The sequence below is a fragment of the Rhinolophus ferrumequinum genome (assembly GCF_004115265.2).
Source record: "Rhinolophus ferrumequinum isolate MPI-CBG mRhiFer1 chromosome 5 unlocalized genomic scaffold, mRhiFer1_v1.p scaffold_110_arrow_ctg1, whole genome shotgun sequence".
In the NCBI taxonomy this organism is placed as follows: Eukaryota; Metazoa; Chordata; class Mammalia; order Chiroptera; family Rhinolophidae; genus Rhinolophus; species Rhinolophus ferrumequinum.
In genome coordinates, this window is record NW_022680355.1 from 7,272,658 (window position 1) to 7,290,224 (window position 17,567).

The 17,567-nt window shown below is 38.7% G+C and overlaps 1 protein-coding gene and 1 pseudogene across 1 annotated transcript in view; both read left to right on the plus strand.

Moving 5' to 3' along the window:
• The window catches only part of LOC117019174 (sperm-associated antigen 6-like), a 53,392-nt gene extending 36,459 nt beyond the window's left edge, over nucleotides 1-16,933 (plus strand). The window contains 3 exon segments of the mRNA XM_033100688.1: nucleotides 2,734-2,850; nucleotides 7,153-7,298; nucleotides 16,864-16,933. Coding sequence (XP_032956579.1) covers nucleotides 2,734-2,850; nucleotides 7,153-7,298; nucleotides 16,864-16,933 — 333 coding nt within the window.
• On the plus strand, nucleotides 4,726-5,370 carry LOC117019102 (myosin regulatory light polypeptide 9-like; annotated as a pseudogene).
• Nucleotides 16,934-17,567: the final 634 nt, after the last annotated feature.

Sequence of the window (17,567 nt, forward strand, 5' to 3'; positions counted from 1 at the left end):
ATACCACATTTAATCCATTTGCCAGTTGATGGACATTTGGGTTGCTTCTACTCTTCGACTATTATGAATAATGCTGTTATGAACATTATTGTACAAGTTTTTGCATGGTCGTATGTTTTCATTTCTCTTGGATAAATACTTATGAGTATAATTGCTAGCTACTATGATACTGTATTTAACATTTTGAGGAACTGCCAAACTGATTTCCAATGTGAGCACCATTTTATATTCCTACCAGTAACGTGTTGAGGGTTCCAATTTTCCACATCCTTGCAACACTATCTTGGTTTTTTGTTATAGCCACTCTAATGTGTTTGAATTGGTATCTCATTGTGGTTTTGATTTGTATTTCCCTGATGGTTGACGATATTGAAAATCTTTTCATGTGCACATTGGCCATTCATATATCTTCGTTGGAGAAATGTCTAATAGACCCTTTGCCCATTTAAAAAATGTATCTTTTTATTATGGAGTTGTAATTGTTCTTTATATATTCAAGTACTTATCAGATATATGGTTTACAAGTATTTTCTCCCAATCTGTGAATTGTCTTAACGTTTTCTTGATGGTAACATTTGTAGCCAAACACTTAAACTTTAATGAGATTCAATTTATATATTCTTCCTTTTGTTGCTTGTGCTGTTGGAGCCATATCTAAGAAGACTTTGCCTAACCCAAGATCACAAAATTTATCCCTATGTTCCCCCTTAATTTTAAAAACTATAACTCTTTGGGCCATAATGCTTTCAAAACAAAATTAACTTTTGAATTGTCCAGAAAAGTCTAATTTATAGACAGAAAGTTGATTAGTAGTTGCCTGTGGATTGTGGGAAAAGTGGGGCAAGGGATTAGGGAATGACTGCAAATGGGCATGAAGTTTCCTTCTGGGATGATGAAAATGTTCTAAAATTAGAATGTGTTGATGTTTGCACAACTCTGTAAATGTACTAAATATCCATTGAATTGTGCACTTTAAATGAATGAATTTATGGTATGTTAATTGTATCTCAATAAAGTTGTTAAAAATATTAAGCCCAGAAATTGACAAGTGAACAAAATCTTAATTAATTAATACTAATATTCCTTTCATGCTGGATAATACAGCGATTATCAATCATGACACACATTCCTACCTAGGAGTATGCAGTCGTAAATCTAGTATATTTCTTAACAAAGGATATAGTAAAGCTCAGTGAATTTCTAGTGTCATTCATTAGAAGTTCTAATCCTCTAGACTTCTTGATTAATAACTCGACAACTTGGAATACATCACCAACTTGGAATTGTTAGAATTAGAGTAAGGCTGTCTGTATGGTATGGTGAATGTGATCTCTGCTATACTGTTAGTGGACCTTGTCACCAACAGCAGTTAAGTTAAATTTGTTGGCCTGTTAAGGTCACCATGATCCTAAGTTGGTTCACAAAGGTTTAACTAGGTGTTTTGGGAATGGAGAGTTTAATTCTGGCTTAGGCTATACAACTTGTGGAAAAACTTTGGGCTGCATTTCTTAGTTCCTTGTTCTATTTAATTTGGTTTATAGAACAATATTTGAAGACAAATGTGTCAAGAGATAAGAGATTATACAAGACTGCTTAGACTGGGTCTCTGGGAAACCACAAATTCAAGAGTTCCTTTACAGAGAGCCCAAATGTGATGAAAGTTTTTGCAGAATCCACTTACCAACTGTAAAATTCATGATGTGAAAATAAATATGCTCCGTGACATTCGAGAGCATTGCTAAACATTCAGTGCAAGATCCCAGAAGAACAAGTCAGCTACGGCCTCAGAGACAGAATAGGTGATCAGAGGAAAGTCTGTAAGGATGCACTAAAGCACAAAACCATATACTTACAAACGGATGTGGATTTCTAGTGGAAAACAGTTGTAGATAAACCCAATTGTGAAGCCTTCCAAAGTGAAGGGGGCAGACTTTAATACAAAGAAACAGAATCACAACCAGCCATGGCCTTAGAGCTGGGTGCAGGGATGTGCTGCAGTCACAGCAGCCCTTCAGCCATTCTTGCAGCACCACATGGTGTCACCATGAAATACAGAGTGCTGGGGGAGAGTGGGAAAGGTACGAGTGGATACCGATTCTTTCGCTTGTGGGTGATACACTCCCTACTGTCCAGCTTTTGTCTACATTTGAGTAGATTCTATCTGTTTTGCTTCTGTGTGTGAATGGGGCAATTTCTACCTGTGATCTACAGCAGCATATCTGCAAGTGTACATTGAATAATGCACACAGACTATTTCTGAGTATATACATATAAGCCATGAAATCTTTTGGATAACACAGAATGCCTCATAATGGTTTTCCATTGTAAACTAAGTATTTTTCTCATATTTGTTGATTGGGAGGAATAGGACCTTAGTTTCATATGTATCTCATAGTTTCATACATATGAATTTTTAAGCTAATAAAATATAATCCATATTAATTTACAGTCTTTAGCTTTATGATTTATAATCTTAATTTCCTCACAGGTATTTTAAGATCTCAATGATACACTGTATATTTTTAAATTTGACATGAAGACAACTGGCAGGGTGTTCTATGATAAAACCAATGAAAGGAGTGTTTCTGACAACTGTTTTAAAAAATGAAACAACTGCAGCGTAGACCAGGAAATTGATTTCATTTTCAAATTCCAGGAACATGAGACATGAATTTTTGTCAAAATTTAATGATTACTTATTTTGGTATGTATTTTGCTTTTGTATTTCAACAGAGCAAAAAAGCCATAAAGACTATCCTACAAAAATGCACCTATTTACCAGCCTTTGAGCCATTTCTATATGATGCCCCTCCCAATATTCTGAAGCATGTGGTTGGACAGTTCAGTAAGGTGAGAAGTGCTCTTAGCCTGGAAAAGGGGGAAGAAAATGAAAATGAGTTAACTTGTTTTTTCTATTGGGTCAATGTTTTCTTCTGTAATTGGGGGGCGGGCAGTTAAGTTTGTTACTTAACTCTCACTGATTGTATTGACAGGAACAATACGTAGGTTCATAAAATTAACACAGGTTAATGAAATTCACACACATATAATTCACACTTCCTTCTTCCGCTCAATCTCTGTACTGTCTTTTTTAGTGTTCTTGGGGGTAAATAGTAGGTGAACACATAAAAACCTCATAAAAATATTTATATTTGATAAGTAACTTTTAGTAAATTTCCCAGTGTCCGTTAGGCTCACTCATCTGGGAACACTGCATAGATCTTATAAAGAAAAAGAAAAAGGTCTCTGAATCACTGAAATATTTTCCACAAAGTCCATGCATTTACTGCACATGCTCTCAGACAATGATGTGAAGTTTGTTGACTTACTTTATGAACAGTTTTAACCAATGTAGCTCTTATATTTCTTAGATTATTGCAGATTAAAAGTAGTAAGGCAGGACGTCAAGCTGCTAGCAGTGGGCAGCAGCCCCCAGAACTGACTACTGATTGCAAAGCCTGAGAGAGAGTGGCTGTGTTGCCACAGCCATTGATGGTGACCCTAAGTATCAAGAACTTGTTAAATTGTGCTCAGGAGATTTGATTGATGAAAATGGAGTCTGTGGAAATAGTATCCCAGAGTGGCTCTGAGCTCAGGCTGTGGAGTTGGGGAACCTGGATTTACATTTACCAGTGCTAATATTTTTAGCAAAATCTTGAGCTCTCTAAACCTTAGTATGATTAGTCATAAAATAGGGATCACAAGAGTACCTATTCCATAGGGTCATTGTAAAGTTAAATGAGATGTTATATGTAAAGAGTTTAGCTCAATCCCAGGAACATAGTAAACATGTGTGCGCGCAGATATGCGCACACACACACACACACACACACACACACACACACACGGTTGTTTTTAAGATATTAAACACGGAAGTGGTTAAGTCTGATTAAAAAAATTAATGAAAATGAATGGGGGACCAATATTATTTGAATAGTCAGTTATAATACTATATAAAGGGGGTACCACATTCTGTATACTACATATATTTCTACAAACAATAAACAAAACTGTATATCGTTATAACTTACACTCTAAGCCCTGCAGTTAAATAAGCCTGGTTTTAGGTACTCCACTGAAAGATACTCTACTAATCGCCATCACTTCTCTGAACTCTTTCCATGATCTCCAACACTTGGCTGACTCTCAAGCACCATAGCCACTGGATAGTAGGTTTTACATTGCTGAAACCGCCTCAGGATACAGTTCTGTGTGTCAAACACCTCCTTCTAAGAAAATAATTAAACTATTTTTCTTTCTTTCTGGGAGCTAAGTAAGAAACGGACCCCCTGAGAGTGGGGGAGTGAGGCGCTGAGTGGATCATCTATAGAGTCATCAGCTCTCGAAAATGAGAAGTTGACATTATTTCTGCAAGTTTCATTTTAATAGTCTAATCTCTTTGGCTACTGGGATATTCTGGTTTTATTGAACTTGCTATGAAAATGAACACTAACCCGAATTAGGAGTTGGCAATTAGTCACTAAAGTAAATAAAAATAAATCAATGGGCTCTGTGGAAAGTTAGATAGCTAAGATAAAATAAAGACAGTACCTCGTATTATGTACTGTTATAAATGTGCCTTTGGGAATATTTGCTTCAGGCAGAATTTTGTGTTTTCTTAATCTAAGGATACCAGAGCAGTAGAAACAATGGGAAAACAAGGCAGAAGGTAAAAAGATAGTTTAGCGTGGCTGGAGACAGACATAGGAGGTATGAAAACTCTCCATGCCAAAAATATATTTAAAACTGATATATCTGGGTAGTGGGGTTGTAATAGCTGCAGCCAAGTGCAGAAGGAAGGTCACTGAGGTACGTGAATTCTCGCGGCTGTGCAGGGGTCTAAATGCCACCATTTGGAGCAAAAGGGCAAAGACCAAGACCACCAAGAAGCACCCCCAGCACGCAACATCCAATGTGTTCGCCGTGTTTGACCAGTCACAGATTTAGTAGTTCAAAGAGGCCTTTAACATGATTGATCAAAACAGAGATGGTTTCACTGACAAGGAAGATTTGTGTGATATGCTTGCCTCCCTGGGGAAAAATCCAACCAATGAGTATCTAGACGCCACGATGAATGAAGCTCTGGGTCCCATAAATTTCCCCATGTTCCTCACGATGTTTGGTGAGAAGTTAAATTGTACAGATCCAGAAGATGTCATCAGAAATGCTTTTGCTTGCTTTGATGAAGAAGCAACTGGCACCATTCAGGAAGATTACCTGAGACAGCTGCTGACAACAATGGGAGATCTGTTTACAGAGGAGGAAGTGGATGAGCTGTACAGAGAAGCACCTATTGACAAAAAGGGAAATTTCAATTACATTGAGTTCACGTGCATCCTTAAACCTGGAGCAAAAGACAAAGATGACTGAAAAGAACTCCAAATTCCATCCAAACTTTCCTATTGGCCCCTTTGGGTATTTCTGAGAGTTTCTCTTAGAGCCTATAGCATGCTCTAAGCTTTACAGCTTTTGCCTTTCTTGTATTTATTCTCAGCCATTTTGGGCACATGCATCTCTATAATCAGACTGGAAATGGGACTTTTTTGTCATTTTCAAAATAGAAAATAGGGTAATTTAACTTACCTCCCCCAAAATAACTGCAGTCTACACAGAGTCAATGTATTTTTTCAGAGACAGTTACTTACTCATTTTTTCCTGAACCATAATTAAACTTTATGATAAAAATAACCTGATAGATCTATAGACCACTCCATTTTTTATAAATACATACTAGTGTAATCTTTTATAGACCAGTTGATATATGTTAACATTCTATTAGCCAGATCCTTTTGTAGTTTTAAATACTTATTAAATGTCTACATGTACCCTTTTGAGAATAGATAAGAGTAAGACAAAGTTCTTTTTAAAGGAACATTACACTCTAGCTGGGGAGATCAGAAAAAAACAATTAGAAGAATCAGGGCAGTAAGGGATCAACAAATCCAAAATAAGTTTTTAAGAAGCAGCCAATGAGAACTAAAGAAAGTCACTGGATTTGACAGTGGATGTTTGTGTGTCAAGAGAAAAGAGCCAGTGGAGATGAAATTAATTATACAAGACAGCAACAACTATCCAGACCTGGAAAGTTCTGGAGGGGTGGTCCGCAATGTGGGAATTCCCCCTCTCTTCCTTGGTCATTGCCACTATTCCCTCTGACACGAACATCTTTTCTTTGCCCCACCATTCTTACTCTTTCTTCAAAACCAGCTTTTTCCAATCAAATTTCCTCTCTGAATTACCTTAGACTGCATTCATTTATTCCTTCTTTTTTAAAAAAAGTTTATTATGAAGTCTAGTACATTGAAGTATTTTCTACCTCTTTAACATCTCAAGTTCCTTTCTCTGCCTACTCCTTTGTATGTTCATTCATTTGTTAAACATTTATTGAGCATCTATTAGGCACCGGGCACTAGAGAAATAAATGAATGATTGAATGTACAGTTTCTGCCGTCATGACATTTATGTGTGATAGGCATATAAACTGATAATTAAAATATTACATGGCAAGTACACTGATGTGGTTTAAAAGAATGCTATGAGAGAAGAAAAGTACCTAACTCATCCTGGTATAAAGAGTAGGGCTGTCTCAGATAAGTTTCTTAAAGTAACACCTCAGCTAAATCTTAAAAGATGAGCGAGAGTTAGCCAAGCAGGTGTGGGGAAGGAAGAAGGGCATTCCAGGAATGGCAACAGCATGGGCAAAGGCAAGAAATGGCCCAGCATGCACCCTTTGGGATAAAGACTGGTGGGAAAGGAAGCTGGAGAAGTACTTAGTACTTAGTTGCTGGGTCACAGAAGGCTTTCTGGGCCTTGTTAGGAGTTTGCCTTTAATTTTGTAGGTAATGGGAAGATTTTGAATGGGTATCAGCAAAGAGGGTCACCACTTTACATTTTATATGTAAGGGTGGATCTCCATTACCTTTGCTTATGTTCATTTGCCTATATTCCATCTCCACAACAGAAAAAGGTCAGACATTTCTAAAGAGGCTGACTGCATTTTACTTCCACTCATCAGCAAATTGAGGCTCATTATGTTACTGGTATATTGGACATAAATTCTCTTTTACAGTTCCTCAGATATATTGTTACTTTCAGTAATAATAATCCACCTTGAAAAAGAAAACTGACATTTTCATGTGCTTCCTTTTTAAGGTGCTGCCACGTGATAGCAACGCTTGACAACTTTTTGTAACAAATGGTGGGCTTTAAAAGGTTCAAGAGGTAAAAGCAGAACCTGGCTCTCTCCTTCAAGAATACATTAACAGTATTAACAACTGTTATCCAGAGGAAATAGTGAGGTGGGAAAAACAGCTTTGAAAAGTTCAAAATTATGTAACTTTTCTGTTTTCAGATCTAGATTTTATATTCACTGTGTCAAAATGTGGACTTTGAAATACTACATGAAACCAATGTGTACCTTTGTAGCGTCCAGCTCAACACAGGCAGTGAGTGAACGAGAAGGAGCAGTGAAGGGTTAAGAAAGAAACAGAAATCAAGAAAGTTCTGAAACAGGGGCCAAGGGTCTCACAGCCTCAAAGGACTGAGAGCCCTGAATCGGGTCGCCTTCTGGCTTTTATTGATGTACACACAAGGAAGTAGCATTGTTTTCTTCACTTTCTGTGAGTCTCCTACATCGTACCAGAAAACTGATTCAAACCAATCACCCTTGCCTTCAAACAGACGGAATCGAAAAGTCCCATGATGTCTTAACAGTTATGGTATGTGCCTCCCCAGGGACAAAACCTTTACGCTGAAACTTATTGATAAGTTTGTAAGGAGAACTGATGTTATCACATCATTGACTCACTTCCCAAGCAGGTTGTGGGAAGGAATATAGCCACATAGGCAGAAGCGCTCCTTAGCCAGGGGAAGGTGGGGTCTGTACCCACCTCTGTCGACCCTGTGAATTCTCCTGGTGGTCCCCTGTCATGCGGGGTGTCATGCGGGGTCTCAGGGGTCTCTGGTCCCACTCCCCACACGAAAACGCAGGATATGGCTAGGCCAAAAAGGAACACCCACGGAGCCATAAGTAGGGGAGTCCTATCTCTATACTCTCGCTGGCGGCTGGGTTGGAGACACAGGAACCAGGAGCAACACAATTCTCAACCCTCACTGTGCCGCTTGCAGACTCAGCCACCATCTTCTTGCTAGCTCCCCCCCCTTTTTTTTTTTGCTAGCCTAGCCACGGCAGTTATATCCATGGCTAATGGCTCACTGGTTACAGCTGACGGCCAACTAGCCACAGCTGCTGGCCATTTGATCACAGTCGATGGCCATTTACTACCTGAGCCAGCACCTTTCTATGTGAGGTTGAGAGCCTGGAAACTGATTTTGGGGCTCTGTCCCCACACTCCACCCCTACAGGGTCTCGCCTCACAATCTACGCGACAAGTGTCTTCTGCAAGGGGCCCTGTGCGAGGACCCTGGAGGTGAATGCTATTTTCTGGACACAGCCAAGCTCCCTGGTCACAGCCAGGGTTTCTCAGGGCACCACCAGTACTTCTGGGCACAGCCAGACTTCCTGGACTCAGCCAGGGCTCTCAGGGCACTGCCACTCTCTCTGGACACAGCCAGACTTCCTGGACTCAGCCAGGGCTCTCAGGGCACTGCCACTCTCTCTGGACACAGCCAGACTTCCTGGACACAGCCAGGGCTCTCAGGGCACTGCTACTCTCTCTGGACACAGCCAGACTTCCTGGACACAGCCAGGGTCTCTCAGGGCACTGCCACTCTCTCTGGGCCTCTCAGGGTACCGTGCTGGAACAACAGCGACTCACAGTCAAGGTGCTCACATATTCTTGATGGCGGCCGGTCAAGACACAAAAGCAAACATCCGCCAGTTCCACTACATGGTGGTATGTTCCCAAACAGTCAAGCAGTCCATTAAATTAGGGATGGAAGGCAATTCCCCATAGTCCATAGTCATTCGCCAGGGCTGTCCTGGGGGTGAGGGATGACCTTGACCTCACCCTCAGCTGCCACGGAGGACTCAGCAAGCGTTTCTTCCTGGGACTACAAGTCCTGCATCCGGGCTGCCTCAGCAAGCACTTCCCAGCTCACAGGGCCGCAAGGACCTTCGCTTTCTCCGGCCTATGCTGGTTGGGGAAACGTCCACATCTTCCCACCCCTCCACGGGGTTCCAGCTCTCAGGCAGCTGCTCCTCCTGGTCTTCCTGCAACTGAGTGTTCATACGCACAAACTGCTCCACTGCCCTTTGGAGAGCTTTGGCCGGCACCGTACCCTGCTCGCTGCGCCATGTGTCGTGCAGGGGATCCTGCCTGCTGCGCCATTTGTCCTGCGGGGCATCCTGCCGACTACACCAAGTGTCATGCGGGGTGTCATGCGGGGTCTCAGGGGTCTCTGGTCCCACTCCCCACACAAAAACGCAGGATATGGCTAGGCCAAAAAGGAACACCCACGGAGCCATAAGTAGGGGAGTCCTATCGCTATACTCTCGCTGGCGGCTGGGTTGGAGACACAGGAACCAGGAGCAACACAATTCTCAACCCTCACTGTGCCGCTTGCAGACTCAACCACCATCTTCTTGCTAGCTCCCCCCTTTTTTTTTTTTTTGCTAGCCTAGCCACGGCAGTTATATCCATGGCTAATGGCTCACTGGTTACAGCTGACGGCCAACTAGCCACAGCTGCTGGCCATTTGATCACAGTCGATGGCCATTTACTACCTGAGCCAGCACCTTTCTATGTGAGGTTGAGAGCCTGGAAACTGATTTTGGGGCTCTGTCCCCACATTCCCACTCGGCTGCACCTGGCTTGGGTTGTTCCTTCCATGGGGAATCTTACCCGTCATTGACTGACCAGCCATCTTTTGGGGGCCAAACAGAGAGACATGAGGTGTAAGTACAAAGGTGAAGCAAAGTCCCTGAAAGGATCAGTCTCACAGACTCTTCTTTCTTTAGGGGTAGGCACGAGGGGACAGACGGGTAGGCTGCTGTGTGACAGCATACCTTTTCTTTTGCTCTTGATCTCCTTTTTTTCTCAAATAATGTTCTGATTGACACACACATTTCCAAATCAAACTGGAATGTCATTTGAGACATTTCTGTACTAATTTAAGACATGCTTTATTAAAGAGTGCCCAAATACAGAGTTCAAATTAAATTAATCTTTAATGTGAACCTTATTTAGAAAGGGCCTATAGATTCTGATTTTCATAGTTCCCTGCATATTATTTTTCTGCCTCAAGCTCACATTTATATTAATAGGAGTATTAAACTAGAAAAGAAATGTTAAATGACAAAAAGAAAGTTATAATCTATATTTGAAAAAAATAACGTTGCTTATGATATGCAGGTGCTGCATAGTAATATAGCAGGAAGCTATTTTCAAGGTTAATTTTTTAAAAATGAGGTTGATTTGCAGAGCATTAAAACTAAGCCTCAATTTTTGTCAGCCTAACAGAGAACTATACCACTAAACCCAAAATAAATAAAAGGAAAGTTACCAAGAAAAGACAGAATGATTTAAATAACTGAATCTTGAAAAATGCCCACAGCACATGCAGAATTAAAGGACATATTTTTCTAATCCTACACGCATTTCTTATTTTCTGTAATTAATATTAGAGAATATAAATTTCAATGTTTAAAACTTATATAAGTTATATAAGCCATTCTTCTTACTTGATATCAGTGATTTTTAATACATATGGTAACATTGATTTTAAAAATACAAAAACAATTTTCTTTAAGTGAAAATTTATTTTCTGTTCACATATATTCTGCAATTAATTCTTTCCAAGGGTACAAGTTTATGCACTTTTGGGAGGCTTATGAGACCTCCTTGACCAAAAGAGTTCCAATAAGTTCCAACTGCTTACATTTGTAGTTGATACCCAATTTCAAAGCCTTGTGATCAGAGAATATGCTTGGTATGATTTCAATCTTCTTAAATTTGTTGAGGCTAGTTTTATGTCCCAATATATGGTCCATACTTGAGAATGTTCCACATACACTAGAAAAGAATGTATAGTCTGATGTTCTAGGATGAAGTGCTCTATAAATGTCAATTATTCCATTTCATCTAATGTGTCATTTAGGGCTGCTATTTCTTTATTTATTTTCTGTTTGGATGATCTACTCATAGCTGTCAATGATGTATTTGGGTTCCCTACTATAATTGTGTTTTGGTCAGTTTCTCCCTTTAGTTCTGGTGGTAGTTGCTTGGTATATTTTGGTGCTCCCTGATTGGGGTCATAAATATTAATGACTGTTATGTCTTCTTGTTGTATAGTCCCCTTTATCATTATGAAATGTCCTTCTTTGTCTCTTGTTACCTTTTTTATCCTGAAGTCTGTTTCATCTGATATCAGTATGGCTACACCTGATTTTCTCCGGATACCATTTGCTTGGAGTGTCAATTTCCACCCTTTTTCTTTGAGTCTATGTTTGTCCTTGTAACTGAGATGTGCCTCTTGGAGGCAGCACATGTTGGTTTAGTTTTTTGATCCAATCTGCTACTCTGTGCTTTTTTTTTTGGTGAGTTCAGTTCTTGTATATTTAGGGTGATTATTGCTATGTCAGGATTTCCTATCATTCTATCTTTGGTTTTCTGGTAAGACTGTGTCCATTGTTTCTTTGCCTTTTTGTTGTTGTCTATTATTTCTTTGTGGTGGTATTCTATGATTTTTTTTCCCTCTGTTTCTTCTTTTATTACATTACATATTTCAGTTCTGGATTTTTTTTTTTTTTGAGTGGTTACCATAAAGTTTATGTAAAAGAAAGTTTCATTTTTAGAGTAGTCCCTTTTCTTCAGCATGCTTACTTTCTCTATTCCCATATTTCGGTTCAGGCATTTACTCTCCCCCCTTTTATGTATGGTTGTCACAAATTATTCTTATTAATGCTGGTCGAATAGCTTCCTTCAGTATTTCTTATAGTGAAAGTCATGTGTTAGAAAATTCCCTCAGCTTCTGTATGTCTGGAAAGGTCCTTATTCTTCCTTCATACCTAAAGGATATCTTTGCTGGATATATTATTCTTGGCTCATAATTTCTCTCTCACAATAGGTTGAATATTTGGTTCCACTCCCTCCTGGCTTGTAGAGTTTCTGCTGAAAAATCTGATGATAATATAATTCTTCTTTTCCCTGGCTGCCTTGAGGATTTTTTTTCTTTGTCATTAATTTTTGACAGCTTCAATACAGTGTGCCTTGGAGAAAGTCTGTTGGGGTTTAGGTAATTAGGTGTTCTATTTGCTTCTTGGATTCGATGATCCAGTTCTTTCTATAAGTTTGGGAAGTTCTCTCTGTTTCCTGTCTCTTTCTTTTCCTCCTGGTATGCCCATTATTCTTATATTGCTCTTTCTGATGGAGTCAGCAAGTTCTTGTAAAGTTCTTTCATTTCTTTTAAGTTTCAAGTCTCTTTCTTCTTCCATCCATGTCATTTTCAGATTTCTATCTTCGATGTCACTGATTCTTTCCTCCATCTTGTCAACTCTACTACCTAAGCTGCCTATTTCATTCTTCATTTCTTTTATTGAGTTCTTAATCTCCAGAAATCCTATTTGGTTCTTTTTTAAAATTTCAATCTCTTTGGTAAAATGTTCATTTTGTTCTATGATTGTGTTTCTGAGTTCATTAAACTGCCTGTCTGTGTTCTTGCATCTTGTTGAGATTTTTAAGAACTTCAATCTTGAATTCTCTGTCATTTAAGTCACGTAGTTCCATGTCTTTAAGTTCATTTTCTGAAAACTTTTTATTTACTTCCTGAGCTGTCTTGTTACCTTGGTTATTCATGGCAATTAATGATTTATTATTCCTCTTCTAGACATCTACAGGAATGGGTTCTGCAACAGGTTGATAGAAAGAGGTTTTTCTTTTGTTTTCCGGTAGGTATTGGTAGAATGTTTTGTTTTCTCTCCAGCTGCAACCTTTTATTCTCTCACACCGTAGTGTTATATTTTCTCTGCACCATTCCAGCTTTTCACACAATGGGGGGATTCCCTGGAAGGCGGGTTTTTCCTCTGTGAACAGTTCGTCTGGGTCATAGGGGACCGCCTCTATGGGGGGATGTGGAGAGCTTCTGAAGTTCCAAAGCTCTTGCTGCACCAGATTCAGAGCCCGTGTGTTTCAGCAGGTCTGTTTACTCCTGCAGGGATCTTCCCAGATAGGTGGGGACAGGGGCATGGTGGGTTGTGAGAGTGGGCCAGAGCAATGGTGACAACCACCACCACAGCAAGTCCTGTTTCCATGGCTCCCTCCCCTTTGCTGGAACTAGTTGGGCTGCGAGTCCATATCTGTGGACCACAGTTCTCAGAACTGCAAATATTCTGTTCTTTTGATCTGACACTGCTGCTGTTCTGCTTCTAGAACTGGACAGGTGAGGGCGGGATGAGCTCTGGGAGGGTAGGAAGAGGGTGGCTAGGCTCAGTGCCTAAAGCTTCTGTTCTCTGCTCAGCAGTGAGGGCTTAAACCACCGTTTTCAGCCTTCTTCCCTCAGTCTTTGCTCAGAGGTCTCTGCCGTGTACGTTGGGTTCAGCTATGTTATGTGCTGTCCCTTCAGCCCTGTGGGCCATAAGGGCATCTCTAGTAGTCCAAGTTCTTTCCTTTTCTGCAGCTGAGGTAGTTCTAGAATGCAGTGAGCTTGGAGCACTGAGCTAGATCTTCGTCCTGCGCCTATGCAGCCCCGTCTCCACACTTCTCCCTTCCATCCTCCCCCACTCTCGCTATTTGCCCCCCTTTAGATGATTTCAGTAGTGCACCTCTTAGTCTTGCCTGTCTGCTGCACAGGGAGTCCTTTATGGAGTTATAGTTGTTCAATTTGTTGTAAATTCCAGGGGAAATTTCAACAGGCTCACCTCACACCATCATTTTTATGATGTCTGTAAATTTTTAACTTCTAACATTCTGTGAGCAGGGATTTTATTTTTAAATTTGCTAATTATCATGAAGGATTTTGGTTAGATGACTTTTTCAAGTTTGTGATATATTTTTTAAAGCATTAGGTTCTATGGAATGGTGTTTTATAGAAATCTTTGAAACATTGTCTTTCTATGAAGAAAGACAAATATAATCTTAAAATGGTTTTACCTATTTTTGCAACCATATAATTCTCAAGAATTACTTGGTGAATATTTTAAAAGTAATTATTCTTTATAGGACAGATTATCAATGGTTACATTTTCTCAGCTGTTATCAGCCTAAAGATTTATTTCATATTGTTCTCCAATTTTATCAATCTTTAAAAATTTCTAGTAAATGTATTTGGTATGATGAGACAATAGGGGCCCAGGACTAGATGTTAGAAAACCCAAGTTCTAGTCCTGGTCCACTCCACAGCCAGAGGTATTTTTGGAACTCTTTCATCTTCTGGATCTCTGCCTAAACTGGGCGGGGTGGGGTCAGGTAGGGTGGGGGAGGGAAGGTGCTTTTAGGAAACATCTAGTTTGGGGAGGGAGGCATACATACATTCTTCCATTCAGCATATCTGATATGGTAACTGTATAATAACCCAAATTCTACGTGGTTTTAGGACAGCAGTAGTGGGGTGTAAGTACTAAGCACGTTTCCTTCCCCTTGGAGAATCCTGGAGATTGTGGAGTCTCTGAGGTCCTTGAGGAGAGAGGTACAACAATGGCAGTTAGCTTAGCAATTAGCCAGTAAAGCCTAGAGAATTATTGGTAGATCCTAATTTATTTGATGGGGATCTAATTTTAAGGCAATACAATTTAACAGAAGTATAAAATGAGTCACATGGTTAATTTTAAATTTTCTTATAGCCCTATTAAAAAAAGTAAAAAAAAAATAGGATAAATTTTCATTATATATATATATATTTTAAATGTATACACATGACTTGTATTTTTTTTTTTTTAAGATTTTATTGGGGCAGGGGAACAGGACTTTATTGGGGAACAGTGTGTACTTCCAGGACTTTTTTCCAGGTCAATTTGTTGTTTTTTCAATCTTAGTTGTGGAGGGTGCTGTTCAGCTTCAAGTTGTTGTCCTTTCAGTCTTAGTTGTGGAGGGCGCAGCTCAGCTCCAGGTCCCATTGTTAGTTGCAGGGGGCACTGCCCACCATCCCTTGCGGGACTCAAGGAGTGGAAGTCAACCTTGTGGTTGAGAGCCCACTGGCCCATGTGGGAATCGAACCGGCAGCCTTTGTAGTTAAGAGCATGGAGCTCTAACCGCCTGAGCCACCAGGCCGTCCTTCATAATATATTTTTGTTAACTCAATATATCAAAGCATTAACATTTCAACTTATGATAAATAAAAAAATTATAAATGAGCAATTTTATGTTTTATACTAAGTTTTTGAAATGTGGTGGGTATTTTATCACTTCCTGCACACCTCAATTCAGATGCTAAATTTCATCAGAAATACTTTATTTCTATTTAGATTGTATAAAGTTTACAGATGAAAAAATAGATTCACTAGTTTTTCCAAACACACTTAAAGTAGTTCCAGCTGAATCGGGTATAAATTTTTATTAAGATTAAATATGAAAAATTTAGTTCCTCAGACATACTAGCTATAATTCTAGGGCTGTATAGCCACATGTGGTTAGTAGCTACCATATTAAACAAAACAATTTTTAAAGTTTAGGTTTTTTAAAAATCTTTTTCTTGCCATTTACATAAAAAATACCTATTTTGTACCTGGCATATTTATAATGCCTACAGCCTAGGAAGGTAAGGCCTACTTTAAAATTTGTTGAGTAACTCAGACAGAAAGAGAAACAGTTGTGAATTCCTCAGTGTGTGAATACTTTGAAGAGAAGCACTGTTGCGGGCAATTTTTTCCAGAGTAGGAGGCCTGTAGAAGAAAAACATTCTTTCAGGTAACTTTGTGTGTGTGTGTGTGTGTGTGTGTGTGTGTGTGTGTGTGTGTGTATCTGCTTAAGTATGACTGCCTATAAAAGCACACTATTGAGAAAATACAGTTCTGTTTTATCCACTGTAACATGACTAGTTGTGAAAGAAATTAGTATACTATAAATTAAGAGTTTTTCAGTCAAGCATCTGAGCAGATAAGGATAACAAACAAAGGACAAAGCAAGTCTCAAACATCAGATTTTATCTGGAGAAAACACCATAGGAGGCTTAATTATTTTACGTGTTTTGGAAAAATTTTAATTATACTTAGATTTTTCATTCATTTATTATATTCTGGAATCTCTGCCAAATTTTATTTGATGTATTTTTATATGCATGTTAATTCTTTCCATGGTATATGAAGCATCCCACGATATATTAATAGATTTAATTCTTTTATACTAAATATTTCATAAAATGTTCAATTTATAAATATAAATTTGTAGTACTATAAATGCTTAAGAACAAATGAAAATGATTAATTTCCTAGGATTGTAAGATGGAATATATGTAAACCATGAGGAAAATACTGCTTTAATATGAATTATGCTCCCAGAAATTTCATTTTTATGGGTGACCAGATCTGATTAAAACATACGTTGAGAATAATCTCTAAGGCAATCAGAATACAGAAGTTGATTAATAATGATAGACTGTGTTGTTTAACTTACAAAAAAAATCTATTAGCTATGATCATGAAAGCAACATCAGTCACTTGACATAACAAAAACAAAGTTTTTGTAGTAAAATACTACCCCTGGACCTTGCTTTCAAAATACCCTTTCTTTGCCACTGCATTGACATCTCTTAAATGTTTTGCTATTTATCTAGCACAGACTTGTGAGTTGGTGTGTTCTTTCTTGATAGTCTCTATCCTTTTGCACAAAGAATTATTGGAGTATAATTATTCATGGTGTATATGAAGTTTCTCTCATAACATTCTTTCAGATAAATATCTTATATTGAATATTTTGTGCCTACTGTGCTAAATCATTGCACAAGTATCTAATAGAAATTTTTCTTTTTCAGGTATTATTCTCATGGATATTCAGATACACTTCTGCAGAGAGTGGACAGCTACCAACCACTTACTAACTAAGCAAAGTTATATTTTTATACTCAAATTCACAGTAGAGTGTTTATGAATACCAGTTGTTAAAGCTCTTTCTGAATATTTGAACTAAGTGTATCCTAGATTTATTCAATGTGAAATACCTTTGGATAATATTTTCTAAATTTATGTAATACTTTAAAAATTAGTGGCTGTGTAAATGACCATGAATATGAGAAACTGTTCATGGTCATTTACACAGGATTTACTCAAAAGATAGAATTTTAAAAAGACATTAAAGGGTTTTAAGGCATTTGTTATTATTCTGTTAAAAACCATATTTACACACACGTACACCCCTCCAACTAGATATAGATGAAAGATGGTATTCAAAAACTCATAGTATTTTGACCACTTCCTCATAAGCTTAGGCAAGGAAAGCTAGCCTTGCAAATTCCACAGTAGAATATAGAAGGGAAATAGTTGAAAGGGGAAACTGATAACAGAAGTACAGGGCACTTGAAAGAGACTATTGCTGGTTACATAAATGCATTAACAGAACACACAGAATCTATGGATAACCTGTCAGATTTTCTTAAGAACTTAGGAAACTCTTCCCTTCATCCCAAATTTTCTAGGCTCTTTTCTTACCCTACCTAAACTGTTCCTTACCTTTCAAGGG